The 27,420-nt window shown below is 45.7% G+C and overlaps 2 protein-coding genes across 3 annotated transcripts in view; both read left to right on the top strand.

Moving 5' to 3' along the window:
* The first annotated feature begins 321 nt into the window (after positions 1-321).
* amn1 (antagonist of mitotic exit network 1 homolog (S. cerevisiae)) lies at positions 322-6,396 on the top strand. Its single transcript, XM_064344523.1, has 7 exons — positions 322-656; positions 1,192-1,324; positions 2,440-2,569; positions 2,876-3,093; positions 4,041-4,097; positions 4,409-4,520; positions 4,945-6,396. The coding sequence occupies exons 1-7, from the start codon at positions 631-633 to the stop codon at positions 5,016-5,018; spliced, it is 750 nt and encodes a 249-aa protein (XP_064200593.1). The 5' UTR covers positions 322-630; the 3' UTR covers positions 5,019-6,396.
* Positions 6,397-8,143: 1,747 nt separating this feature from the next.
* The window catches only part of LOC135259783 (DENN domain-containing protein 5B-like), a 32,542-nt gene continuing 13,265 nt past the window's right edge, over positions 8,144-27,420 (top strand). For both annotated transcript variants that reach the window (XM_064344519.1, XM_064344518.1), the window contains exons 1-3: positions 8,144-8,471; positions 21,333-21,442; positions 22,738-23,416. In XM_064344519.1, the coding sequence (XP_064200589.1) occupies positions 8,366-8,471; positions 21,333-21,442; positions 22,738-23,416 (895 nt within the window). In that variant the 5' untranslated portion in view covers positions 8,144-8,365. The remainder of the gene's footprint in view (positions 8,472-21,332; positions 21,443-22,737; positions 23,417-27,420) is intronic.

Genomic DNA, 27,420 nt, shown 5'->3' with positions numbered 1-27,420 from the left:
ATAGGAAGGGTAGGAATATACCCCATTACAAACCACTGAGAGGGATAGTGCAACACTGGGACATTGGTCAGCAAGTCTTTGATAGGGGGAGAGTGTCAGTTCAGTCCCCCATTCACACTGTATCGCTCCCTCACTGCCATGGGCTTTTCCTCGGCTCATGGTGCTCTGGAAAAAAGTTACCGTTGAGGATTATGTCTCCACGGATAACCTGTAATTCCTTAGAGATGTTTGAATTAAGAAACCAGCAATCCCCGGACAGCATGAAGGACTAAGCATTTTTCTATGTACTACAATTACCAGAATGCATAGGGTTTGCTGTTGTCATAAATGTGCGACACGGTCGGTAGCCATAGAGCCATATTATTCATATTATTGCAGGATGTCCTGCAGATTTTCTAGATTGTTTTAAAGGAATTCCATAAGCGCCTAATTTATTTTTGCACGCAAAATTTTCACTCTGACTTGGGGGATATCGTAATAATCGTAACTTACGTTAGATTTGAGCCAGTTAGCTATGTAGAGTTCGAGTTTGTTTAAAACAGTCATATGTTGTCTATAGGATAGCCTAAGCTTGATAACTAGCCAGTTAGTTTAGAAGTCTAGCAACTAAAATTGGCAGCAACAAACGACATGGCTGTATATTCGCTCTTGGACCTGTAAGTAGCCTGCTGTCAGCTCAATTTATGCTTGATGCTTGCTGTTAGCTAGAAAAAATATATATTTCAGTGATTAAATTATACGAGTAGCGTAATGAGGCAAACTGTGAAGTTATCTGATTGACTAGATGGCTAGGTAGCTTAAAATAGTATTTTTAACTAGCCGTATCGCCAGAGTTTGAGACAGCTAGACTACAAACGATATTAGACCATTAACTTGACATTGTTTTTTGTTAATGGTGGCGTTTATCTAGGCTAATAACCTTGCATAAAACCATATTTTGTGGATAAAAAGTATAGTATAAAATAAAAATGTTAGATGTATCCATACATTTTCAGGGGAAATGTTGACTGAAGATGTTGCATACTTCGTATGCTCATGCGTCATGTCTATGTCGGAGAATTCCCCTGCTCCGATTACTTACAGCCTATTCAAAACGGGATGACTAGCCTCTGGATGTGATATCCAAGCTCTATTTTCAAATAATCGCACTTGCACAATATCCAAATCATATTTTATTTTGTGAATTAACAGAAGCCTGAACTGCCTCGCAAAATATGCCGACAATTACCACGGCGACATTGTATCTTTACCTGTGGGCATTAAGGACAAACTGGTGCGGATAATGACCTCACAGGGCGCGGTGACGGATTTCAACATCAGTCAGGTAATTAGAAATCTTTGTGAAGCCTCTTCTGGTCTCCATAAAAAATGCATTTACATAAAGCGTGTGTCGGCATAGCTATTCATAGTGGTCCACCTACATCTGTGGCGTTAGCATAGTTCCGGGTTTAACACCTTTCCACTGCCAAAGAAACCTGGTGAAGAAGAAAGTTCATCTCGTCTCACGCGGCAGATAGAATGGACATGATTGAGAGTCGATATGGGAACGGGGATAAGGTTGATCAAGGACGAAAGCAGAGAAATCAACCGGCAGTCCAAGTACAGTCAAAGGCAATTTAGTGCGACCTTGGAAGAGGAAAGCAACCGATAAGAGGTTCAGAGCTGCAAGCCTCGCTACTATGAACTGGGTTACAGGGCGTTTTTTTAGGTATTCACATTCTAATACATTTTAGTCTTTCTAAACAATGGTTATGGATGGCTCTGCAGTTTTTGTACCTGGGTGGGTGTAGTTTGAAATGAGCGCATTGGAACAGATGTCATAAAACTTTGCCTTTTGTTTCTTTATCTTCTTTTGTAGCGCCTCCCTTACGTGTAAATCAGAACAGTGTTCTGAGATGTCAGGAGAGCAGAAACACAGAACTGCAAAAACAATAGTACAGTAAAACAAACGAAAACAATACAAAATAGACAAGTAATCACCCTGGGATAATTGGTGTTAGTTCATTAAATAGTTGTCTGTGGGTGTATACACGTGCATATTCATATGTGAGGGTTAATGATGCTCTGTGTAAGTACGAATGCCACTTTAGTAAAGTTTATGGTGTTGGTGCCCATTTCTCTGTGTGTCCTATGATTGACCAAGAGGCCCAGGAAGCCAAGCCCTTCCCCCACATCTCACTGCATGATCTCAGAGGGCATAAGGAAACTGCCCCCCCTCTCCACACACCCTACTCCTCCCACACCCCCAGGTCCATGCAGCTCAGACATTCTTAAGATTAGAAGACACAGAACACTGTGTTCTTTTTGCGAGATTAGAATAAATGCACAGTGGTCGGTTATGTGTTGTACATCATAGTGTAATTAATGCAGGTGTAATGAACCCAGAATGCACTGAATGTGTGGCGCTGATTTGGGTTCCCGTTGCTGCGCTGCCTTCAGCTGTTGCATCCCGGGATTCACACGCTGGACCTGCAGATCTGCCGCGTGTCGGACTCCGCCCTGCGACAGACCCGCTGCCCCGGGCTGCGTAGGATCCTCCTGAGGGGCCTCCCAGAGATCACCTCAGCAGGTACCACTCACCTGCCGCCTGTTCACCACGACACGCCCGCCTTCGTTTAGAAACGCGTCAGGACGTGGACGTCCTGCAGGGGGCAGTACTCTGTCCATCTCCAGATCTCAGTGCTTAACAGGGAAGGGAAGGGGGGGGTGGGGGGGGGGCGTGTGTGCGCCTGTGTGCGTTCACGTTAACCGCACTGTTCTCTCTCAGGAGTGTGTCTGTGTTAACAGCACTGTTCTCTCTCAGGAGTGTGTCTGTGTTAACAGCACTGTTCTCTCTCAGGAGTGTGTCTGTGTTAACAGCACTGTTCTCTCTCAGGAGTGTGTGCTCTGGCGGAATCCTGCCCCAGCCTGCAGGTGGTGGATCTGGGCGGCTGCACCGGGCTGACGGACGAAGGCGTGTTAGCGTTAGCGCGCTGCTGCCCCCTGCTGGAGGTTGTCTCGCTGAGGGGCTGCTCGAGCGTGGGCGACGCCGCCCTACAGGCCCTCGCTCGCAACTGCAGGCTCCTGCACAGCGTCTACTTGTCAGAAACCCTCGTGAGTAAGGGGCGGGGGGGGGGGGAGGGTAACCCCAAAAAATGCCACTCCTCACCCTTTGCAACATGCCTCCGAGAGATAATGGCGTCAAAAACAAGACCTAAGAAAACAAAGAAAAATAAGTGGGAAGTACTGAGTTGAAGAGTGTCTGGAGAGTGTTTGGTGAGTGATTAGGGAATGATTGGATGTATTGTCTTTACTTCGTGAATGACTGTTGTTTGTACTGAACTGCGCAGATCAGCCCGGGTTTTTGTATGCAATCTTTGATTTACTAACAATAAACCCAGTTACATCAGACTCCGAGAAGTGTGCATACTTTGAAGTATTCAACAGTGTGGAGGTGAGCGACCCCGGCGTTTCTGGCCCAGGCCGGGGCCCGTTTTCTTCTGCCCACATTAACCATTAGCATCTGCTAAATGCCAGTAATGTAATGTGATGTGCAATGCATGCTGTTTGAGTTTGAGTGTGTCACAGTACCTCGGCAACCCCTGGGTAAATCCAGGCAAAAGTCCAGTCAGGAGGAGTCCACTACAGTCTGGAATAGTGCAACAGGCCCGAGCATCTGAAATACTTTAACTCCTTTGACCCCTTTTGGCCCTTGAGATCCACAAACTGCTGGTTTTCCACCCTCCCTTTACGTGAGAGTCAGGGGTGAATATAGCCTGACCAATCAGTAGCACTAATTGTTCAGTTAATTACCTGGGGGAAAGAAAACCTGGGCTGGATTTGGATTGGAGGTCCAGGCCTGAGTATCCATTCATTAGAAGCTGGGATCCTACAGATCCCTGAGAATTTGCAGCGAAGCATGTTACTAACCTCAGGTGTTCAATCATGTGAAGAAATGTGACTGGTAAAGATTTGAACAGTTTTCTGTGAATAATCTATGAAACTCACAGAATTCCAAAGATGGTGAACTCTGACCCTTCTGTCACGGTGTTTTCCGCCAGGTGACAGACGAAGGTGTTATCGGGCTGGCTACTGGAGTGTGCTCCGGCAGCCTGAAGGTACGCGCGTGTGTGTTCCCGTTGCCACGGTTGCAGGTTTACCCTCAGGACGCACGGGAGTGTGCGTCGTTGGGCATGCAGCTGTCCTGGGGTTTCGAATGGGTTTTGTGGCCAGTTCTTTAGACCCACAGAAGATAAGAGGGCTTATGAGACAAATACTAAGTGCTATTGTGATAGAGAGAGGTGAGATGTATGATGCTTGTATTTAGAAAGATTCACAATGTAGCGGTTTCCCAGATGGTGCGATGTTTGTTGCTTGGTGCTAATTGGTCAGTGATATGTAACACTGCTCTGTAATTGGTTGGCTGCAGGAGCTCAATATGGTGCGCTGTCAGTTTGTGACCGATGAGGCGGTGACGGCGGTGCTGACGCACTGTCCGAAAATCAGGATCTTCAACTTCCATGGCTGCCCGCTGATCTCAGGTCAGTTTGAATGGTCCTCCATGCACAAGTCAGCTTTAACACACACACCTTCCTGCTGATCTCAGGTCAGTTTGAACGGCCCTCTATGCACAGGTCAGCTTCAACACACACACACACCTTCCTGCTGATCTCAGGTCAGTTTGAACGGCCCTCCATGCACAGGTCAGCTTTAACACACACACCTTCCTGCTGATCTCAGAACAGCTTAATCTGAGAAATTACAGAAACTCCCAATATGTGGGCCATCACAGTCAGTCTTAAGTTAACACTCTTAACTGCAGTCTTTGAGTGTTTTTTTTTTTTTGGCATAGGAGAGTCATTAACTGATACATAAAACGCATGACTGGCTTTGTTTGTGTTAGGCAGGCCTCTGCTTGCTGATTGGATGCTGAAAATGTTCTCTCTGTCCTCCCCCCCCTCTTAGATCAGTCGCGGGGGGCGCTGCACAACTTCGTTGGCCCGGGTAAAATTCAGCAGGTGACCTGGACCGTGTACTGACCCCCAGCGCATGGGCCACCGGACCGCTGGTGTCACGGTTGGACTCTGAGGGGGGGCGTCGCTGCCCCCTGTCCTCCTGACTGCGTGGTCAGGGCGTTTCCTGGACATTCATCTCACTTCTATTCCAGAATTCCCATTCCACCGAGCGTGTGCGCTGTTACTGTTTAGCGAAGGCTGTGGGTGTTTACACTGCATTCTGTACTGATGACAGACTTTACCAGTAGGGGTAGATTTAATGGTGAGATCGGACCGGCTGAATGCAGGACTGGGTCGTTGCATTCCATCTAGGTTATCACACTCCAGTCCTGGAGGGGGCGCTGTGTATGCACATTTTATTTCCGTGCCTCAGTGCTGAATTTAAGGCACACTTTGTTTCCAAGGCCGTAACTGGCTGCTGATTGAAAGGACACCGCAGAAACCTGCTGACATTCTGGCCCTCCAGGACTGCTGTTTAACCTGTAGGCACAGCACCCCCTGTAGGACTAGAGTTTTATACCCCGACTTCATGCGATGTGTGATGTAGGATCAGTTTTGCCTTTAAGCTGGATGAATGAGGTTAGGATATGGACGGCGGAAAACTGATCCTAGATCAGCACTTAGATTCTGAGGCTCTTTAAATACAGGCCCTGGCCTCACTAAAGCGAAAAGCCGACTGATGAAGGGCCTTACGTAGGATACATTTATCAGGAAGGTTGTATTTATGTATCAAGTGTGTGTGTGTGTTTGTAATCTTCAAAAGGATTGTGCTGCTTTGTGTCTAACTGTAACTGTTGTTATAACGTTTCGTGTGAACAGTTTGCACAGTTCTGCTTTTGAGTTGTGAGGGTGACCTCTAGTGGTCAGACACCATTGGTGCAATTGTGCTTTCACACTTCTTGTATAGCACTCCTTTTGGTGTATTGGTATATTGCATGTGATGTCACTTCCTCTGTGTATTGACTATGAGATTTTATAGTGAAAACTGTCATAATTTTCATAATTGACTTTACTTGCTTTGGTCCAGGACAGTTCCGCTATCAGGCCAGAGCATTTACACACTAGTTTTGGAGGCTTGTGCCTGGAAAATGACTACATCTAAACATTTGATGCCAAAATGTCCAAGCAACTTTTCTAATAATACTAATAATAATAATAATTTGAGAGTGTTAAATAAGGATTAAATGCATTTTGTATTCTTCCTGTTCTTTTTTTGGTGTAATGTGTGGGAGTGTAACTGCAGTATCCGTAGAGTTTGAGCGCTTCACTGACTGAAAGTCACATGATCTTGCTGGAACCTCTCATGCATAAAACAGAAGCACCGGACTGCACATCCTCATTCTGTTCTGCGTGTTGCACTAATTCTAAGACATAGAAATAAATGTATTATGTATTTATTGTAGTCTGTATTTTTACAAGTGTACAAGTGTTTCTGTGTGTGATGATGAAGTGTCATTTATACTGCACTGAACAATCTCTGCTGTGGCTACATGCCCTCTGTGGTGGATATGTTGTGGAGTTAAAGAAGAGAGCGTAAAAACCAAAATGTAAAAGTTCGCATTTCGTCAAAGGGTATCCTTCAGCCCTCACTTGTCTTATCCTCCTACCCCTCAAATGAGCACTCATTCAACTGCACTCCTGTACAGGTGAGCAGTCGTTCAGCTACACCCCTGTACAGGTGAGCAGTCCTTCAACTGCACTTCTGCACAGGTGAGCAGTCTCACTGCTATTAGAACATTTAAGGGGGATTTTGTCTTCAGTTCGATGTTGAGGCCATGCGTCAGCCCTGCCAGACTAAGTCATTGTTTGTTTGTGAAATAACTGCAACACATATCAGAGATGTAGAGTTTTTGAAAAATAATAACATGCATATAAAAAATGAGTGATTCATTATACGCACACTCATGCATACACACGCACGGATGTACACATACTGCTTACCTGCGTGTTATTTTCTGCGCTGAATTTTTTATGTATCCCTGCATGTATAAGACCATCGTTTCCAACACCAGATGGAAGCAAAGTGCCGACTGTCTGCTAGGGATTCCCTGACCCACATGATCATTAATAAAGAAACCCCTTTACACATCGAAAATGCACTCGAGTTTTTTGAGATCCCATGATTTTCGTCGAGGCTAAATGTCAATTTAATGAATTGACAGTTGGGTATAAAAAATGTAGGCTACTTCCTAAAAGATTACCTGATGAACATTTCTGAATGCACTAGGTCATCATTCGAGAATCGTTCGTACACTTAACTGTGCAAATATCTGAAATGTTCTAATACGTTAAACTATAAATATTCTACGCTAATCAATTACAGGCTGCAGCAACAATAGGAAGGGGAAGACTGAAAAGGTGGGCCTATTGGCGTCATTTCTCAGCGTGAGCTGTCCAGAGTGCTGATCCGCATCACGCTTCAAGTTGTTGCGTTTCAGATAATGTTCTTCGTGCCACACACAATTAACGTGATTCATTACTACTGTAGATGTGATTCAAGCCCACGCTTATTTGTAATGCTTATTGAAAAAACCTAAAAGCCTCGAAACCTTTATGAATGGGGCACATTTTTTTGTGAAAACGTATGCATGTTGTTGGAGTATGTAATTGGTGTTTAATGTTATTGGAAAACGAATATAGGCGATATCTAAATGTAGATGATATAGATTTAGAAAATTAAAGGCATGGAGCTACTCGAATCGACACTGAAGAGCATTAGTGTCATTGGTATTGACCTTATGAGACGAATAAGAAAGAACGGCCGCCAACTACATTCTTAATGGGTTTGTATTTGAAATCGTTGTACTTTTTAGAATTCTGGTCGGCTTTATGGGCTTAAATGACTACATTCTTCAATCACTAGGGGTTGTTAGCAACGACATTTCACAACAAATTCTGTCATCTGTGAACCAACTGCCTCATACAGTAGCCTATATGTATGTAATGTCTCACCTTTATTTGACTACGTCGAATAAAAGTTTACTTTTATTTTTGATCATGATTCTATTTTGCTAATGTCTGACACCATTAATATGTATTATTTGGATAACCTCAGGAAAAGGGTTGATGTTAAAACTGTATTGGTCATTTTGAATGCCCCGCCCTCCCACACGACAATCTTAGTGTCCGCCCCTAGGAGGGAGGGCGCAGAAACACAGAGCGCTCGAACTCCGGACCCGTTATTTTGCAGAAGACACGGTACGGGAGATCCCCTCTGAACAGCGTAACCCCTGACAGTTTACTGTTTTTTACGTGGACGCTACGGGATTTATTTTTCCCTTTTCTACTGATTTTTTTCAGACTTTTGAGTATGGAGACTTTCTGCTCGGTGGATTAGAGTTGTAAACAGGACGCTGAAATCTTGGTCCAGAATGAGCGCGACAGCGGGGTCCGGACTGGCCCCGTGCCGTTTCGCTCACTACTTCGTGATATGCGGCATGGACACAGAAACCGGTCTGGAACCTGACGATCTAGCCCGTAAGTTTAAGTTTTAAAAACCGTGGTGTAAGAAGGAACAAAAATACATGAGAATGTTAAATAGGTCTCTATTCCCAAACAGTGTTTTGTAGACACAGTAACTAAAACACTGCACCTGTTTTGGTCCTGAAAATCAGGGTTTCGGTAAGGTTAATCATTTGTTGTGGTGATACTAAATAATGAAATCATCTGTAAATCATGATTTGGCGAAATGTACAAAAAATCAGTGTTTACTTCCGACACATTGCTGTTTTGGCGATGTTATTGTTTTGGTGGGATTCAGGACAACTGAGGTCTCCGATGCCAATTCTCCGTAATAGCAAACCAGTTTGTTTTCATTACCAACGGGACGGACTGTCTACTCAGAGACTGTAGCCTATGCATTTTCGGGTTTAAAGGTTTACGTCCGTCTGAATTAATGATCTCTGTGTTATTTTAATTACATCTAAAAGCGCTGCATACTACACAATCAGAATTCGTGAAGAGGCGTAAGTGGATTTTGAGGATCACTGTTTGGGAATCCAGACACGTGTTTTGACAAGTGACCGAGCTCTGGGGATTCTTGGTCGCGTGTCCTCCAATATCCCTTAATCACAGAAGCGACAGAATATTCTTGGCTACAGTGTGCTTTTTTACCACTTAGGTCCAAAATCAGACACCGTGTTTCCTGCATTTGCGCTTGTCATTGCATGTGTTTCTGGTGAGCCTAGTGAGCCCAATGGACGTGTTGTCTCACCGCACGCTTCGTGTCTTCTCTTAAATCGCAATGATAGCCTTGGTACTTGGATTTAGTTCTGGCTTTCATGATGACTAGAAAAGGAATAGAAGGAATGACGCATACGCTTCCTTAATATATAAACATGCTGTGAAGGAAGTGCTTTTATGAATAGATTCTCATGGGTATTAATTAAGAATGGGATTGAATAGTGTTTTAGAAGTGCTGATGTTTTTGAATAGCTGTTCGGGTAATGTTTAAGTTTAATGCAAACTAGTGGCTTTTTTGGTGATCCAGTCAGACATTGTAGGACGTGTATTTTTGCATTGCTGAAGAGAAAATAAGTATGGATCTTGCCCCGAGGGTGGGTGTTCAATAAGGATCACAATTAATCTAAGAAGAAAACATTTCTGTCACCTATTGCTGTGCTTGATTTCTGCGAAGAGTGTATGGTGCGTGTCATGTTTATCTGAGAAATTTGTCACTTGATGTTTCTGGAGATGAGTGGTCTGGTTGTCAGTACTGATGAGATACCTGTGAACTGTAGTTCCATTCTGATTGGATACCCGTGAGCTGTAGTTCCATTCTGACTGGATACCCATGAACTCTAGGTCCACTGTGATTGGATACCCGTGAAGTATTGTTCCACTCTGATTGGATACCCAAGGACTGTAGTTCTACTCTGATTGGATACCCATGAACTACAGTTCTACTCTGATTCAGCAGTAGAGACACATGCTGAACTCCTTCTTAATGTAGCTTTCTTACCTCCCAAGGTCAAACAATGCTAAATAATTTAACCAGTAGAATTCCTTAAGATAACCAAAAGATTTCTTTTTACAAATATTCCAAACAAAAGTCAACTTTTATATGATTTTACTTTTTGGATAGTGACCTGTTTTGTTGGAGTTCTGCAGGAGGGTATTGAAACTTCACTTCCATATAAAGGGTTAAAGCATTTCAAATGCATATTTGACTTTTTGCTGTTTTGATTCACATCACCTGCACACTGAACTGGGATCATCTCCTGGAGGCAGTGGCAGTGTTTTTATTGACAGTGAAACACAAAACTTTATTGCTTGTGCATTCTGACACATTTATTTATCTATTTGATTGTTTGTTTGTTATTTAGGGTGCAGATGAATCACTGCTGCTGTATTAAGCAGGTGGAGCAGTGAAGTAGACAGGCTATTGCAGACTCTTTGGTCAGTAGGCAGTCTTGGGCACTGCTGATCCAGTCTCATCACAAACAACTACTGCATGGTCTTTGTGTGTTTCCCAGAATCCTCCACATGGCTAGAAATGTCACACTGTGAGAATGTGTCACATTCTGCCTTTCTGAATTTGGTAGCCCCTGGGTGTCCCCTTGGACTGTCCAGGTGGAGGAGGAGAGGAGAGCAGGCTCAGGAACAGAGCTTTTGTTTTGAAGGGGGGGGGGTGCGGTGGGTTTAGACCTATGATCTCATGTCACAGATTTTAGTTCCCCTTCTGATTAGCCTTTGTGTTCATATGCAGTAAAAAATTTGGAAAACAGCTAGGCCAGACGCTCTCTCTCTGCACTGCGGAGGAAAGGGGTTTGAGTTTCAGCTGCAGTGAAAGTTGGCTTCAGCAGAACTGCCCCACGCAGCAGGAGATCCTCTTACACTGCAGCAGATCCAGATTACACCCGAACTCCAGTCCACAGGAAACTCCACTGCAGCTGCAGCACATACTGATTGCACCTGAGATCCAGACCACAGGAAACCTCCTCTGCAGCAGATCCAGATTACACCTTAAATCCAGTCCACAGGGAAACTCCACTGCAGCCGATGCAGATTACACCTGAATTCCAGTCCATGGGTAAACATGACATTTTTTTCCTCTTTGCCACTGGCTGCGGAGATATCAGTCACACTCACTGGCTGTTATAAACTGTTCTAAGCATGCAGTCACACACACTAGCTGTTATAAACTGCAGTCACACACTGGCTGTTATAATCTGTCCTAAGAATGCAGTCACACACACTAGCTGTTATAAACTGCAGTCACACACTGGCTGTTATAATCTGTTCTAAGAATGCAGTCACACACACTAGCTGTTATAAACTGCAGTCACACACTGGCTGTTATAATCTGTTCTAAGAATGCAGTCACACACACTAGCTGTTATAAACTGCAGTCACACACTGGCTGTTATAATCTGTCCTAATCGTGCAGTCACTCACACTAGCTGTTATAAACTGCAGTCACACACTGGCTGTTATAATCTGTTCTAAGAATGCAGTCACACACACTAGCTGTTATAAACTGCAGTCATACACTAGCTGTTATAATCTGTTCTAATTGTGCAGTCACACACACTAGCTGTTATAATCTGTTCTAATTGTGCAGTCACACACACTAGCTGTTATAAACTGTAGTCACACACTGGCTGTTATAATCTGTTCTAATCGTGCAGTCACACACACTAGCTGTTATAAACTGCAGTCACACGCATGCTGTTTGTCGTAACCAGATGGGCAGGCTGGAAGAGATGTTTGCCCCTCAGTGTTGGCCTGGTCACGCACACACATTCCCCAGACTCGGCTGGTGCTACCTGTGGCCAACAGCCATAGCAGCTGGCCGTGACATCACTCGCCAAGAGAGAGATTCCACTGGCAGGAAGTTATATATTTGTTATTGGCTTGGGGTGTCTGTGTGTCTGTGCGGTTATGTCTGTGCCGGTGTGCGTCTGTGCCTCTCACCTCTGCATTGGGTCCTCCCTCTCACAACATTCCAAACTTTGGCCAGAACCTCCCGGTTTAAGAGTGAGCCGACAGTCTGGCTGTCCCGCCGGTGAGAGTATTTAATCAACTGCTGAGTTTGTTGATAAAGCCACTGCTAGGTGGCTTCCCCGGGTGGGATAAAACGCTTTCCCTCACAGTGCTTTACAAGCGACTTGTGCTTTATTGCACCTGTTATAAAAGACAGAGTTCCAGAGTTCTGTGTTGTGAATCAGCTTTATCAGGCTGTTTTGTGTGCTCATTCACATCCTCTTTTTCTTAATAAAATCGTGTCTCTTAGGTAAGGGGCACTAAGTCTTAGAGCTGCTGTCACAGACACACTCATAGAGCTGTGAAGTTAAACAGGGGATGTGACTGGCTGACGGTTTGAACGCAGCTGTTCCTTAGCTCTGTGTGCGTCATGAGTCTCCATGGCTCGGCATGCAAATATGGCTTCCTCTCTTACTGTGACCTTGATTGGTCACTTCTGCCGGATTTTATTTTAGACCGCTTTGGCAGGTCATTTAGCAGAGGTCCAGACCCTTGAGGTGTTCAGCTGCGGTTCGGTGATGGATACTCAAACCCTGTTGCCGGGTGGCTGGCTCAATTAGCTGATTAACCCTGTACACCAATTGTACAAATGACCCTGCACACCAGTGTACAATTAACACTGGTGCTTCACATAGGGACACAATCAAGATGTCATTCATGAGTGTATCAGTTAGCGAAAGAGAATGTAGCTAATAATTGACTAGGCTAATGAAATAATTAAGAGCAGAAGGTTGTATGAAATCCAAAAATGGTCCCTCCTGTAGTCTGCTGGCAAATGTCGAGCCAAGATGGCAGAACATTCTTTTCAGGTGTCAAGCTGGCAGGACAGACGGTCATGGGCAGCACTGCTAGCGATGAGAGTCACTGGCCCATACTGAATCTGATAAAATGCTGGTTGAGGTTTGAGCTTTGAATTGGAATCAGCTGACAGAAATAGACTCCAAAATGATTCATAATGCAGCATCTTCACAGCAGTAATTTCCCTTCGGAAGAGAAAGAAAATGATAAGGAATGGTAAAGCACAGAATCAATGTCTCCTGTTACCTTAGTCAAATTGCTTTGTGAAACTAGAGTGGTTGTTATTTTATTTCATTTTTATTTTGAAGTGTGATCAATCTTCCATGTGAAGATCCCATTATTTCTCTGCATTCGAATGCGTTCGGAGTAACTATGACAATAGATGGCTGTTGTTCAAAACAAATCATTTTCTGATATGGGTATAGCCCCCCTGATTGTTTGGAAATTCAGAACTCTAAACCAATGCTATATGCTCCCAGGTCTTTAAAAAATATATAAATTTTGCACCTAATGTTTGGCTGAACATGGTCTAATTCCCACCCTTATTTGGAATTTCCAATTGGCTGTACCTATTAGCTATGCTAATGCAAGTACCCCACTACCGATTCTGAGGCGTGTACACATCCACGGTTCTCCTCTGAAACCTGTGGTGTCACCACCTGCTTCTTTTCACACCGCAGATTATTGCTAAGCTCAGAGCACAGAGCTGAATCACATCGAGACATTTCATATGTGGGTTTAGCATGCAGTCCAAAGACGCCCAATCAGCCAACAGGGGTCACTGGATTGTGATGAATGTGGACCCCTAACCACCTAACCCTTCCCATACCCTGGCCAATGCATTCATCAATTGCATACCACCCCATGCAGCTACCGGCTACGGTTGGCACTGGCACAGTTTGGATTCAGTCCGCGGCCCACGAGACTCATCCATGCACTGCGCTGTTGTGCCTTAAACAAATGACCTATCCAGTAGCCCTTCCGCTGGGCTTTGAATGGTAATTGGCCCTCTTCAGCTCCTCAGCACCACTCACAAAGCAGGAGGGACAGACAATCGCCTTTTAATGGCAGCCCTGGCCTTCTGCTGGCAGCGGTGAAAGAGAATGTTATTGTTCGGGTTTAATAGTCTCCTTGGATGTGGGAAATGAATCGTTGGCCCCATTACATCACTCTGATCTAGAGTAAAAGACACAGAAACGTTTACATAGGAGAATATATCTGCAGCTTAGGCCTGGACCTTATAGAGGTTTGCTTTTTGTCTATTCAGAATGAAAGCGTGTGTGTGTGTGTGTGTGTGTACTGTGTTAGTTTTCTGTACATTTGTATGGAACACAGTCAAGGTTTTAGGCGACACCATGACATCATTTCTGCACACAAGAGCATTTTATTGGCTCTCCTCAAAGGGCTTTCAGGGACACTGTGTGAGACGATGCTGCTACGTCAGAGGCAAGTGCTGGGAGTGAGAAGATATTTATATCCTATTTCGGCAGTGCTCTGTATTCCAGCAGTGCCGGTGTACTGCCCTCTCCCCCCCCCCCCCCCTCTCTTTCTCTCTCTCTCCCCCCTCAGCATCACAGCAGCCAGCACAAAGATGTTTATGGAGGTCGTCTGGAGAACCATTCAAAATCAGACGGTTACTTTGTCCTCCGTGACTCGCTGCTCTGTGAAGGGGACAGGATGTTATTGGCCCTCAAGCCAGCTCCTATAATTGCATCAGAAGGGGCGCTCCGCTATACGACGTGTTCTGCTGATGTCTCTGTTATAAAATGCATTCTGCTGGTGTCTCTCGTTTATAGAACGGGTTCTGCTGATATCCGCTGGCTAATGGCTGCTTCAGCCATGGACTGAGGGTCACACTGAGTGTAGAATGTTCTCATTTAGCCTCTCCATCGTCTGAAAACAGTCAGCATGGTCCTCTGTGATACATTACTATGGGCTGAACAGCTGAATTTTAGATGAGCCCTGATGGAGGAAGGAGGACTTGATGTTTGAAAAGCCAAACGACACCAAATTCATTTAAAGCACCTGAGATAAGTCAGTGGAGCTGAACACAGTTAAATTATCAGAAAAAAATTCCTTCCACACAGTCAGAACTCCAATTATCTGGAAATTGCATCACTCTCAAGATTGCATTGCATCATAAAATATGTCATTTTTTTAGCACACCTCCATGTCTAGGTAGGAGACATTTTGTGTTACTTTTGAAATGTCTCATTTTGCAACACATAAATAATATATTTGCAACCCAAAGATAGTTACTTTGACACAAAATATGTTGAAAGTGACACAAAAGTAGTCACATAAAAAGCGTGATGAAATTAACAGAGTGATGTAGCAGAGATAAGCTTCACTGATGCTGCTTCTGTCTTCTGCACTGTCCTCTCTGGACTGCTGTCTCTCACAAATGTTTTTGCAATCAAAGTTCAATCACAGCTCTGAAACCCATTGGTACAAAACCTTAATCCTTAATGTGCGTGGCTGACCGTTGCAAAGCTTTTCCATTAACCACAGGGCAATAGAAGTCTATGGAGAATTCAGGAGAATTGTGTTTAGACCACCAAATCCTGCAGCAAACTGTCCTGTTCTGTGGGCTGTTTTGGAAACGATTGCTGTGACTATTATGGCCTTCTATTGGCCTGCGGTTAATGGAAAAGCTTTGCGGCTGTCATCCGCGCGCATTAAGGATTAGGGTCTTACATAAACAGATTTCGGAGCCGTGATTGATCTTTGATGGCAAACAATTCATCAGAGTCGCGGCGGGCCTCTGGGTGCATACACGGTAACCAATGAAAAGCCAATGAAAATGCACAATGAAGCAAACAGATGTGGCAGCGATTGCCAGATTCATGGGGGAGCCCCAAGGTCAGCAGGGGTCACACTGGGCTGATAAATGCAACCAACTGCATGTGTGTTGAGTCGGCACAGTAGTGTGTTGATATGGTGCAGTGAGAGGTGATGTGTGTACGTTGCTTTGGATGAAAGTGCCTGCTAAATAATTGCATTGTAATGTAAATGTAATGTAGTGTGTTGGGTTTGTGTTATAGTCTGTATGCAGTCAATTAAGTGGTCTGGAGTGTGTTGGGTCTGTACTGTAGTGTTTTGGGTTTGTACTATAGTCTGTATACAGTCCAGTAATTGGTCTGTAGTGTGTTGGGTTTGCACTGTAGTCTGACAGCACAGTTAGGATTTGATGGTTTGTTTCTCTGTTTGTTTGTGGATCAGCGGTGGTGTGTGATATCAGGGTGACAGTTGCCTGTAGGGTGCAAACGCAAGTGCTTTTTAAAAATAGCAGTTCTGCATCTCTCTTTAGTGCATCATCATTTATCTGCATCACTCTCTGCTTCCCCTCTCTCCTTCCTGTGGGTACCCCGTGTCAGAATTCTCCCATGAGGACAGCAGACACGGCGAGGAAAGCACGCTCTGTGATTGGACGGAATCATGTCCCTCTGTTGCCCTCCCCCCACCTCAGCTGATGTGCGCTGAGCGTTCTGGTGCAAAATGGCTGCCCTTTGTCTCCCAGGTTGGCGCTACACACTAGTGGGGGATTGAGGTGGGTTCTCCCCCCCCCCACTGTAAGTAAGAGAGCATAAGATGAAAGGCACTGTATAAATGTATTGGATAGGGGCTTGAGGGGAATTCTCTGTGGTTGCTTTCATGCTGTCATTTTATAATTATACATTTGTAACTTAAATTCAACCAGCCCACCAGCCTCCTCCAGCTGAATCATGGGAAATTCCCAGCTCTGTCCAATGAGACTAGTTGTTCCTTATTTAAACTAATGGGATTCACAGTGCATTGATTCGAATGTTTCCTGAAGGGAACCGCTGATGTTTCTCAGCAGATGTTCGTCAGCAGATAAGCGCGTTAAATTTTAGCGTTTTTTCCGGAACGAAGGGACTCGTCGTTATTCCCGACGCAGCTGCGCACAGCCTGTGCAAACGGCCTCCGCAGAGGGAGAGATTGAGCTGAGACCTTCCCGCATAAATCCTACAACAATAGCTGCTGAGGGCTGATGTGACAGAGGGGGATCGCTTTGTCTCATCGCGGGTGTGCAGTGCACTGTGTCAGAGGAGGACCCTGTAACCGTGGAAACTTGATGTGAGACGTGCGTCATTGATAGAGACGCAGGAGCTCTGTCAGAGACGGGAGGGAGAATCCTGATACTGAATCAGAATCTTTCTTTCATTTTTTAGACTGGGAAAAAATGAGAGGAAATGAGAACAAATGGCTGCTAAGTGCAAATGGACTCTGAGCGTCGAGGGTTAAGGGATGAAATATTGTTCGTTTGTCGGCCTGCGTGTCAGTTAACGGCTTTAATTAACAGCCAGCCCCCCCCCTCTCTTCCACTCCCACTCCCACCTCTTCCTCAAATTCATAACAGGAGCGGAAACTCTCCTTTAAAGCAGACCCAAACCCCTGCTGTAGACCAAAGCTCTTTGGAGCAGGGATATCGGACGCCTACTGTAGACGCGCATACAGAAAAGACTATCTCTACAGACCACACATACAGCAAAGACTGGCTCTACAGACCACACATTGAGCAGAGACTGGCTCTTCACAACCTACTATTGTTGCTGTTGTGCTTCACTGTTCACAGCCGGCCGGCGGTATTTGATTGGCTGAAAGGAGGTCCCGCCCTCCCCCTCCCCCCCCTAATGTTCGTTCAGTTGACAGGATTCTTCTAATGGAGGAGAGGCCTCATGTTGACTGGAGGCTTAGCTTGAGCGCCGCTGCTCCTGAGAGAGCCACAAAAGCATCACTGTGTGGGAAATAATCCCTGATCTGGGCTAGCGCTAACCGTACCAAAGCATCCGTATGAACAATGAGCCTCCCTCTCTCTGTCTCTCTCTCTCACTCTCTCTCTCACTTCAGATTGTTTTGTGTCGCTTCTCAACAAGGCCATTGTCTGTGTCCCTGGTGATTTGAGCACGTGAGAGGAATTCCTGAGGAATTTTTCCTCTGCAGAACATTGTCAATAATGTTCTGTGAAATATGCTGCACAAATAAATACACACCGCTTTGATATGATTGGTTTGTGTGTTTGTGACAGACACCCCCTTTGCATTGATAAACCCGCTCAGTGCGAAACACTTTAACTGCGCACTCGAACCAGGAAGTGCTTCTGTACTTCCAAATTCGGTCCTGTGCCCCACTGTGCAGTCAGAAGGGTTTCTAAGCCCTCTTCCACTCAGAAAGCCTCTTTTTATGGCAGACCGCGGTTTATCTGCCGATAAGAGCCTTTAAATTAAGCTCCTCATTTTTATCTCGCCCTGACTTTCAGCCAAAAACAGCGGAGCCATTAAGAGAGGGATGAGGAGAAGCGTTCGTCCGTGAAATGAAGAGCTGAACCTGCGCTCTCCCTGTGTTTGTCTTCCGAAGGCTGGTGGAGCACAGTTTGTCTCTGGGCCCCTGTACCAGGGACTGCTGGCTCCTCCCCACTCATTTACCGCCCCCTCCTCCCCCCCCACCCCCCCGCCCCCCTCCTCCTCTTTGGCTGGCAGTTTGGGTTGCGCTGGGGGCTCTGGGACAGTAGCGGCTTGTTTAAGAGCCCTTTGGGGTGAGATTACCTCAGCGATGCTGACACTTGCATGTGATCTGTTAATGACCCCGCACTGTAAGCTGCATAATGAGCTCGCACTGTAAGCTGCATGTTGACTCTGATGTATTGTGAATCCTATTGAACCTCAACAGATCTCAAAAGACCTGCCTGCCCACTGCAGGTCTGTTAGAGTCCCGTGTCACTGTGCTGAGTGTATATTTATGGAATATGGAGTATTGGGATACAGTATTTACATATCATTTATAATAAACCAGTCTGTGCTGTGTCTCTTTATCTGTAACTGCAGCCTTTGTCCTGTGATCCCCAAACACTCTGTGATCATTTACATTGCCTGCTTCTCTGGGCTCCCCTGCATCAGCAATCCCATAATCCTTCCTGCATGCTGCTGTGTGCTGCAACCTTGTGGGTGCAGTGGCAGGGTCGCTCAGGGGTCACCTGGTGTCCCTCGGGGGGGTTCAGTGTTCCCTCTTGTTGTGAATCTTCCTTATCGGTGGAAACTGAGCTGGCAGTGATCTATGGGCGGTGTGGAATACGATCAGCCTGAAACTGCGTTTTTCATGATCCTGTATTTCCTGTGTTTGGGCCGATCGCCCAGTCTCTCCCGGTCAGCAGCTGCCGGTCGGCTGTTCGTTGGCAGCGCAGTTTCTCTCCAGTGGTTCCGATGGGTGGTAAATGAATCAGAAATCGGCAGCGTGAGTGTTGGTGTTATTAAGGTTAATAATAATAATGTAAATAAAGAACATCACTGCGGAGATGGCGTTCTCCTGGGAGGAGTGGAATGGGGTATTCTTAATTGCCCTCTTGGTGAGAATTTATCATCTCAGCAATTTTAACCGCTCCCCAAACTCCCCCATGGTTCCCACTGCAGTATTAAAGCAGAGAGAGATTCCATCGCTTCAATATGTTCACATTAGTAACCCGGTGCTTACATTGTGGCACAAATTTGTAATTAATATGCAGACAGAAAGAAATCACAGTTTTAAAATCCATAACCCATAGATATAACATTAATACTATTCCATCGTAATTCTTTATTCATTTATTAATGTGTAAAGTTTAAATTGTTCTGTCAGTCTACTGTATTTCAATGTAATTTATTTTGTTGGTGAAGCTTTATGGATGTTTCCCCAGCCAATCGCCTGTGAGTTCCCACATGATTGACGTGGTGAAACTCCACCCATTTTCCAGCCAATCAGTGTGGGCAGACTGCCGTGCTACCCTGTATTATACCTCTAGGTTGGATGGATTTGTAAGAGCTGGTACTGGGTTAAAACTGTGGAAATCTAGCTTTTAGATAAAGTGCTCTGCGATCCATAAGGCTGTCTGTGATTGATTCAGATTCCTGCCGGTCCCATGGTGTTATTCACCATTAATCAATTCGATCAGTGGCCACGCTTCACAGTAACATCTGTGAATCAGACAGGCTGAGGCCTGGGGCTGGTTCATTCCTGTCTCCAGTTCCAGTGTCTGTGGCAATGCCATTACCGCAGAAATATGAAAACAAGCACAAAACCGCGCAGACCCACAGCGCACCTGTACAAATTGTCATGAGTAAAACTTGGCTAACTATATAGCTAGCTAGCTTTGGCATGTCCTCACCTCTGTAACGTTATTTGTTGTCCTCCGTGTGTCCACACATCTGTCTTGGTGGTACGCGCTATGTAGGTTAACTAAAGGAGGCGAAACGCTAACATGTTAGGGTTAGAGAAAGTAACGTTAGGCGATAAAGCTGTGTTTAAAAATCTTGTGCCGTTCGAAGTGGTGATTTTGGGAAATGCACCTGCGTATGCGACCTACTAAATGAAGCACCACCAGCGCATGCGTCCCGCAGGTCGTCTGTGAGTGAGTGAGTGAGTGACCACAATTTGCCATGCATGGCAATAGATTCTTTCACAGGATTCTTTAATAGGATAAGCATAATTAAACAGTGTTATTGGTCCTGTATTTCATGTTGTTGTCGGCCTTTTCCCCATTCTCAGACCGGATGGCATTTAAGCTCTGGAATCTGCTGCTTGTGCCACCATCTGTGCTGGAACTCAGGCTTGTTAGATCCGTCCAGAACGGCCGTCACATCACGACATAATGAGAGGAGTCAGTCTGTGCTGTCTGCTGTCTCTGCTTGTAATTATTTGCTCACTTGAGTGTGTGTGTGTCCAGCTGTGTATGCATGCGAGCTAGATCCAACTGTACGTGCGTGTTTACAGTTTAGGTGTTAGCTCTTTCCCGTTCATCCCCTCTATTATCTTTCTTCCTTGGTTTCTTGCACATATTGTAGTTACAGACTGGATCTGGTTCATCCCTTGCAGAGGTTGCCAGGTTGTGTTTAATGCAGTTGGAGAGCAGTTGCCAGATTGTGTTTAGTTCAGCTGGTGTGAGGGTGCCAGGTTGTGTTTACTGCAGCTGGTGTGAGGGTGCCAGGTTGTGTTTACTGCAGCTCTTACCGTAGCTGCAACGTGGCCTGTTGACCCTTCGTCGCACAGCCGACTCGCTGATGCCACCTATTTATAAGACCTTCATGAGCCTGTTTCAGGTGTATCTGCTCGACCATATCTGTGCATATACAGTACCTAATGAGGTGTTATTGATTATCAATTAACAGCCCTGAATAATATTTGCCGCACCAGTATTCCCAAGAGTTACCAGTGATAACATTTACCTTGATCTGCTCTATATGTGTAATAGCTCTATATGTATAATAGTGCTGAATTTGAATGCTCTTACATAATCCCTCCTCCCACTTTAGGACCCCACCTCTGGTTGCCATCAGCTGTGTGTTAGTGGGACAGGGTTTCTGCTTAATTTGGGGGCTCTGCGGCAGAGATTGATTCACCTGTTGAATTTAGTGTGTATTTTGTGACAGGGCTATGGTTCTCTTGCTCGATGTTGAGGGGGGTCTATTGTTGCCGTGTTTTTGTTTTTGGGTCCAGATAAGCATGTCATTCCTCTCCTTATCTCTCTCTCTCTCTCTCTCTCCCTCCCTCCCTCCCTCCCTCCAGGGCAGCACTTTGAGCAGAGCCCACTCAAGCGCAGCTTCAGGTCCAAAATCCTGGCACGTTTCCCTGAGAACGTGGAGCGGAACCCCTTCAACAAGGAGGCCGTTAGCATGGTGAGTGAGCGAGGGGCGGGCTGCAGGGGTGTGGGGATTTTAAACTGTGAGTATCGACCATTTTAAAATCAATTGAAATTTCCAATTGAAGCTAATTTATTAAACAGGGTAAATGAAGACCATGATGCACAAGCAATGGTGGTATCTTTATACTTTACAGGACCGTCCATGATGGTCCACCCATAGTCATCTAATCACTCCCCATCACAGGCAAGGGCATGGGTGTGCTCGTGTTTGTTATCCTCACAAGGGTATGGGTGTGCTGGTATTTGTGTCATCTTCAGCAGGCATGGTTGTGGTGTGTATCGCATATGGTGTTGTGTTTGTGTCATTCTCAGGAGGGCCTGGGTGTGCTTGTGTTAGTGTTATCCTCAGCAGGGCTTGGATGCCAGGTCTCTGCTCAAACTGCACCGCACTTCATCCTTATGAAATTCTCACATTAGTTCTGACACGGAGTGATGAATGTAATGCTGTGCTCTCATCATCTTAATGAAATATGAAATAATATTTGTCTCTTGCTCCATATGAAAGGCTTTCAAATCAGTGACAAATATAATTATAATTATCGCAGCTCTTTAATGGCTGTTTCAATTCCTTTGAGTCATTGGTGTTTGTCAGAGAGAAATTACGTGTGAAAACTACTCTGCTGTTTAACCACAGGAGAGCAAAGCTGAGTTCTGCATGAGAGAAACCAAGTGAGAGAGAGAGAGATGTCTGTATGTGTGTGCATATGTGTGTGCCTGTGTGCGTGTGTGTGCCTGTGTGTGTGTGTGTGTATATGGATGTGCCTGTGTGTGTGTGTGTGTGTGTGTGTATACTTGAAATTAAATCTCTCCTTGGACTCTCCATCTCCTGCAGGCATGAGAGATTAATGCTCCATTTGACCGGAGATGAAATATGTTTTTGTCCAAATGAATCATTACTGATCAGATCCAGTTACATACAATGAGACTTCTCTGACTAACTTCCCTCTAAATTAAACTCAGTTTGAACTGTTGCATATTACAATATTATCTAAGCAATTCACTTTTATAGTAATTAACATACTCTGCTTCTCCCTCTCCCTCCCTCCCTCTCTCTCTCTCTCTCTCTCTCTCTTTCTCTCTTTCTCTCTCTCTCTCTGTCTCTCTCTCTTTCTGTCTTTCTCTCTTCTGTCTCTCTCTTTCTCTCTCTCTCTCTGTCTCTCTCTCTCTTCTCTCTCTCTCTCTTTCTCTCTCTCTCTCTCTCTCTCTCTTCTCTCTCTCTCTCTCTCTCTCTCTCTCTCTCTCTCTCTCTCTCTCTCTCTCTCTCTCCAGCTCTGCATGCCGGGAGGTCTCTCTTTCCGTACGCAGACGGACTCTCTGGAGCCGCAGTTCCACTCCTTCCTCCTCACGCAGGAGGACGGCTCGCGCGCCTACGGCTTCGCGCTCACCTTTTACGAGCAGGTGAGGAGCGCCGCCATCCGCTCTGCCATGCGAGCGCTGCAGCAGATGCACCGGGCGGAGCTCGCCTCCTCCTCCTCCTCCTCCTCCTCCTCGTCCTCCTCCAGCATGGACTCCCTAACCGGCAGCCTGGACGAGGCCGACGCCCCCCTGGTCGTGGCCCCGCCCCCCTGCGCGGGCTCGTACGACGCGGCGCGCGACCCGCTGTACGTCTCCAAGGCGCTCTGCCTGGTCACGCCCCTCCCCTTCCTGCACGCCTGCCGCGGCTTCCTGTCCCAGCTGCACCGGGCCGTCGCCGGGCCCCTCCCGCCGCCGCTGCCGCTGGAGAGCTACGTGCACAACCTGCTGTACGAGGTGCCGCTGCCGGCGCCGGGCCGATCGCTCAAGTTCCACGGCGTCTACGAGCCGATTGTCTGCCAGCGCCCGGGCACCGGGGAGCTCCCATTGGCCGACTTCCCCCTGCGCGTGGCCTTCCAGCTGCTGGGCGTGGAGAACCTGGTCCAGGTGTTCACCTGCGCGCTCCTCGAGACGCAGATCCTGCTCTACTCACAAGGTAGGGGAAAGGGTTACCATGGTGATAAGGCTAGGCAACACCTGGGCATCAGTGTTCTTTCTGAATTCCTTGAAGAACTTTCTTTTCAAAGGCAGACACACAGATAACTTTGATTTGATAATTTTCTCTATCAAAAAAGGTTCTGTGCTTCCTTCGGGTACTTTGGTTTCCTCCCACAGTCCAAAGACATGCAGGTAGACTAATTGGAGACTCTTAATTGCCCATAGGTATGAATGTGTGAGTGAATGGTGAGTGGATAGTGTGTGTGCCCTGCAATAAATTGGCAACCTGTCCAGGGTGTATTCCTGCCTCTCGCCCAGTGCACGCTGGGATAGGCTTCACCACCGCCTGCGACCCTGACTAGGATAAGTGGGCATAGATAATAGATGGACGTTCTGTGCTTTTGGACACATTTAAGGTAATAAAATGGCCCCTCTCTAAAAATTATACACTGTGTTCCAGTGGTTTGCTCACATTAGCAACAGTATATGCAAGAAGTCGAGGATGGATTTTCTGTGTTGATTAACAGGCCTGATTTTTATGAGAGAGAAAATACCAGAGACAGCAGTCACGCACTCCCCATGAGTAATTATTATGGGCATTATTAATGGGGCCTCTGCTTCCCCCAAATGAAGAACCATGTTTTATTAACCAGACCATGTGAAGCTCATAAATCAGAATAATTCAATTTTCTTATTAAAGTGAAATATATTGATTTGCGTTTGAACATTTTTCATTGGGACTGTCGATTGCCGTTTTAGAACTACACAGATTTCCCTTTTTTAAAGAGCATTTAGTGTTTCACTTTGCTTGAGTTGTACAGAATTTTGAGTTAAAAGCTTGGTTGGGAATGTCTTTACTACCACACAGGCTCTACTCTGGTGGGATAAGGTCTTGTCTCCATGGCAAACACTTGACAGCCAATTAAAAATGGGCAGAGGTAGAGCATCTGACTCTGAATTACAAATCTCTGCATTTTTACTTGTGAAAATGTGCATTTGAAGGATCATGTTTACCCCTTCTGCAGTCAGTGTTTCAGTCACAGTGTTTTACATGCAGTGATTTAGTCACAGTGTTTTAGCTGCTGTGTTCTAGATGCAGTGTTTTAGTTGCAGTGTTTCAGTCACAGTGTTGTACACACAGAGATTTAGTCATTGTTTTTGTTGCAGTGTTTCTGTTACAGTGTTTTAGGTGCAGTGTTTTAGTGGCAGTATTTTAGCTGCAGTGTATTACATACACTGTGTTAGTCACAGTTTCTTTGTACACAGTGTTTTAGTCACAGTGCTGTATTAGTCATCACTCTGCGCGAAGCTGAGAAACTGGCCGCTATCTGTTTGTCCAGACTGACTAAAGTGCTTGTTATAATTCCATTCTGTCCATTTTCAAAATGAGACGTAAAGGATTTCCCTGAGATTCAATTAAAATAGGCTGAAGTGTCTTTGCCAATTAACTTAAATGCCCTCACACTAAATGGTGCTGCTCCCCAATAGATTAATTTGGATCATTTTTGTAATAAAATCGATCTTTGCTTTCCTCCCATTTTGTATCGCAGGCAGTTGTTTGCAGTGGCTTTGATTAAAGCCTAGTTTGCAGAAATGGGCCAAACTCCAGCGGACTGAACTAGTTCACCGATGTGTAGTTAGATTGTCTCAATTCTAATCACAGCACACTGGCTAATTAAGCCTGGGGTATGGAGATGGCAGAGGTTTCAGGAGGCTGGCTTTGTTCCAGCTTATCTCTTCTGAGGCCGTGAAAACAGATCAGACCACAGTGAGCGAGAAGTCAGTTAGGCTGCGAAGTCCCGCAGGAACGAATATTTAAAATGTTCTTTTCTCTTCACTCTCCTTAGCATCAGTCCTCGTTTGAACCGTAAACTTTATGAACTGTGTAGCGCAACTACAAGTAAACATGGGTGGCAACAGACTGATAAACAGAGCTAGTGCATCGTCAACGCAGCAGACTGTAGCATCAGCAGGTTTTCTTGTTAAAACCAAATTCGGTGTTGTGGTTCCCATCCCGACCGGGTTTCTTCCAAATTTCTTACTTGTAATTCTCTCTCTCTCTCCCATCCCCCTTTTTTCTCTCCTCTGTCTCTTTTATGTTCGTATGGTGCGAACGGCTCCAGTATTTTCCGCAGCCCCAATTAATTTCCCCCGCCTTAATTAATGCAAATTGCCTCTCCTGACACCTCAGCCATTTTACACGAAACAGAATTCTGAGCTTTGATGGTAATGAAGCAGGGAAGTGCTTTCCTCTGAGCCATGGGGAGGCTGCAAATATAAAGGGCGTGCAAAGGGTGTGTAAAGGTTGTGTAAAGGGTGTGTAAAGATTGTGTAATGGTTGTGTATAGAACCTGGAGAGGAGAGAAGACCGCAGCAAGTCTATCAGGGAAGGAGGGAGGGAGAGCTACATCCATCTGTTATGTTTAATAGATAATGTATATTATCCCTGCCAAATTGTGTCAGAGAGAAGGAGTGAGGGAGAGGGAGAATGTGAAAGGGAGAGGGGTAGAGAAAGCGCGCTATATCCATCTGTTATATTAATAATGTATATTTTTACTGCTGCGTGTCTCAGTCAGAGAGAGTGACGTAGAGAAAGAGGGAGTGAGGGAGAGAGTGCGAGAGAGAGGTGGAGAGAGACAGAGAGAGAATGGGTTCAGTGAGGGAGAGCATGGGAGAGAGTATGGGTGAGCTTGTTCAGTCATGGGCAGAGAAGGGCGTGTCTATGCTGTCCACATGCTGTTCATACCCCCATCATGTGATGTGATCTACCTGAATGCTCCACCTGCAGATGAGGTGCACACTTTCTCCTGTACACCGGTCACCTGGACACCATCTCTGACTCACTGGGCTGAAACCGAACTTCTGGGCCTGTTTTCATGTCGCCTCTGAGTAACAGCACTGACCTAGGATCAGTTTTACTGGTGACGGATAAGGATAGCGTTAGGATATGGATCAGTGCACTTAGTCTGAGATAATTTATGAATACAGGCTCTGACCTCTCGGTGACTGTGTCTGTCAAGGGTTGTGTGGAGTACATCCTAAATGCAGGTGTGAGTGCAGGTGTTTCTTTCTTGTAAGTGTGGAAGGACGGTGGTGTTATGGGTGCTACCCCACGCTCCACATCTCAGCCCCCCCCCCTCCCCCTCCCCCCCCAAGCTCTGCCCCTCCTGCTGGCCCGATCCACAGTTTAACCAAGCGTCTTAATGAAAGAAGTGCTGACAGGACAACCTTGACCTGCCATCTTGTATCACAGGTTTAATCATAACCCCATGGCTTGCCTCTATCAGTGCAGACCGCTTTCCTGCGTCCGTCAGAGCTCAGTCCAGGCCACCGCCCGCCTCCTGCCCACAGGGCGCTTCTCATATCTTCAATTTAACAGGACCCAGCCGGTGCTGACTTTTACACAGAGACACAGCGACTGCTAACTGGAGACTGAGAGATTTAGAGAGACGCTGATAGAAGGCGGATTCGTGCTCTTTCGTCTGCACGCTTTCACCGCCTTTTTCTGCGGACGTGAAACTCCCAGTCGTGTTCGAGAGGCGCGCTCAGCTGACGCTCTCAGTCTGGGAGCGCACAGAGATGAGCGTCACCTGCTGTGTCGGGCCGCTTTGCTTTTTTTGACGCCGAGGTCCCCAGATTTCGCGCGGATGAGTCAGACGATGACGCTTCCTGTGCGGTTTGAGGAGGTGGAGCAGGGCGTCCAAACACGTCACAGTCGTTCTGGCCGTCCCTTCACATGAGTCTCATGAGTCATATGTATGTACTATATATATATAGGACTTATGTATATGTGTCTTTGAGTTATATGTATGCACAAATGAGACATACGCATGTAGGAGTTGTTTATGTACCTGTATATATGAGTTATATGTATATGAGTCATATGCATGTATATATGAGTCATGTACGTATATACGAGTCATTACATGTACAGTATATGTGAGTTATATAGTTGTATGTAAGAGTTATACATATTTGTTTCTAAAGACTGTCTCTCTCTTG

This window comes from Anguilla rostrata, chromosome 7 (genome assembly GCF_018555375.3).
Source record: "Anguilla rostrata isolate EN2019 chromosome 7, ASM1855537v3, whole genome shotgun sequence".
Classification (NCBI taxonomy): Eukaryota; Metazoa; Chordata; class Actinopteri; order Anguilliformes; family Anguillidae; genus Anguilla; species Anguilla rostrata.
The sequence above is the reverse complement of the archived record's forward strand: the minus strand, read 5'-3'. Positions and strand labels throughout refer to the sequence as shown.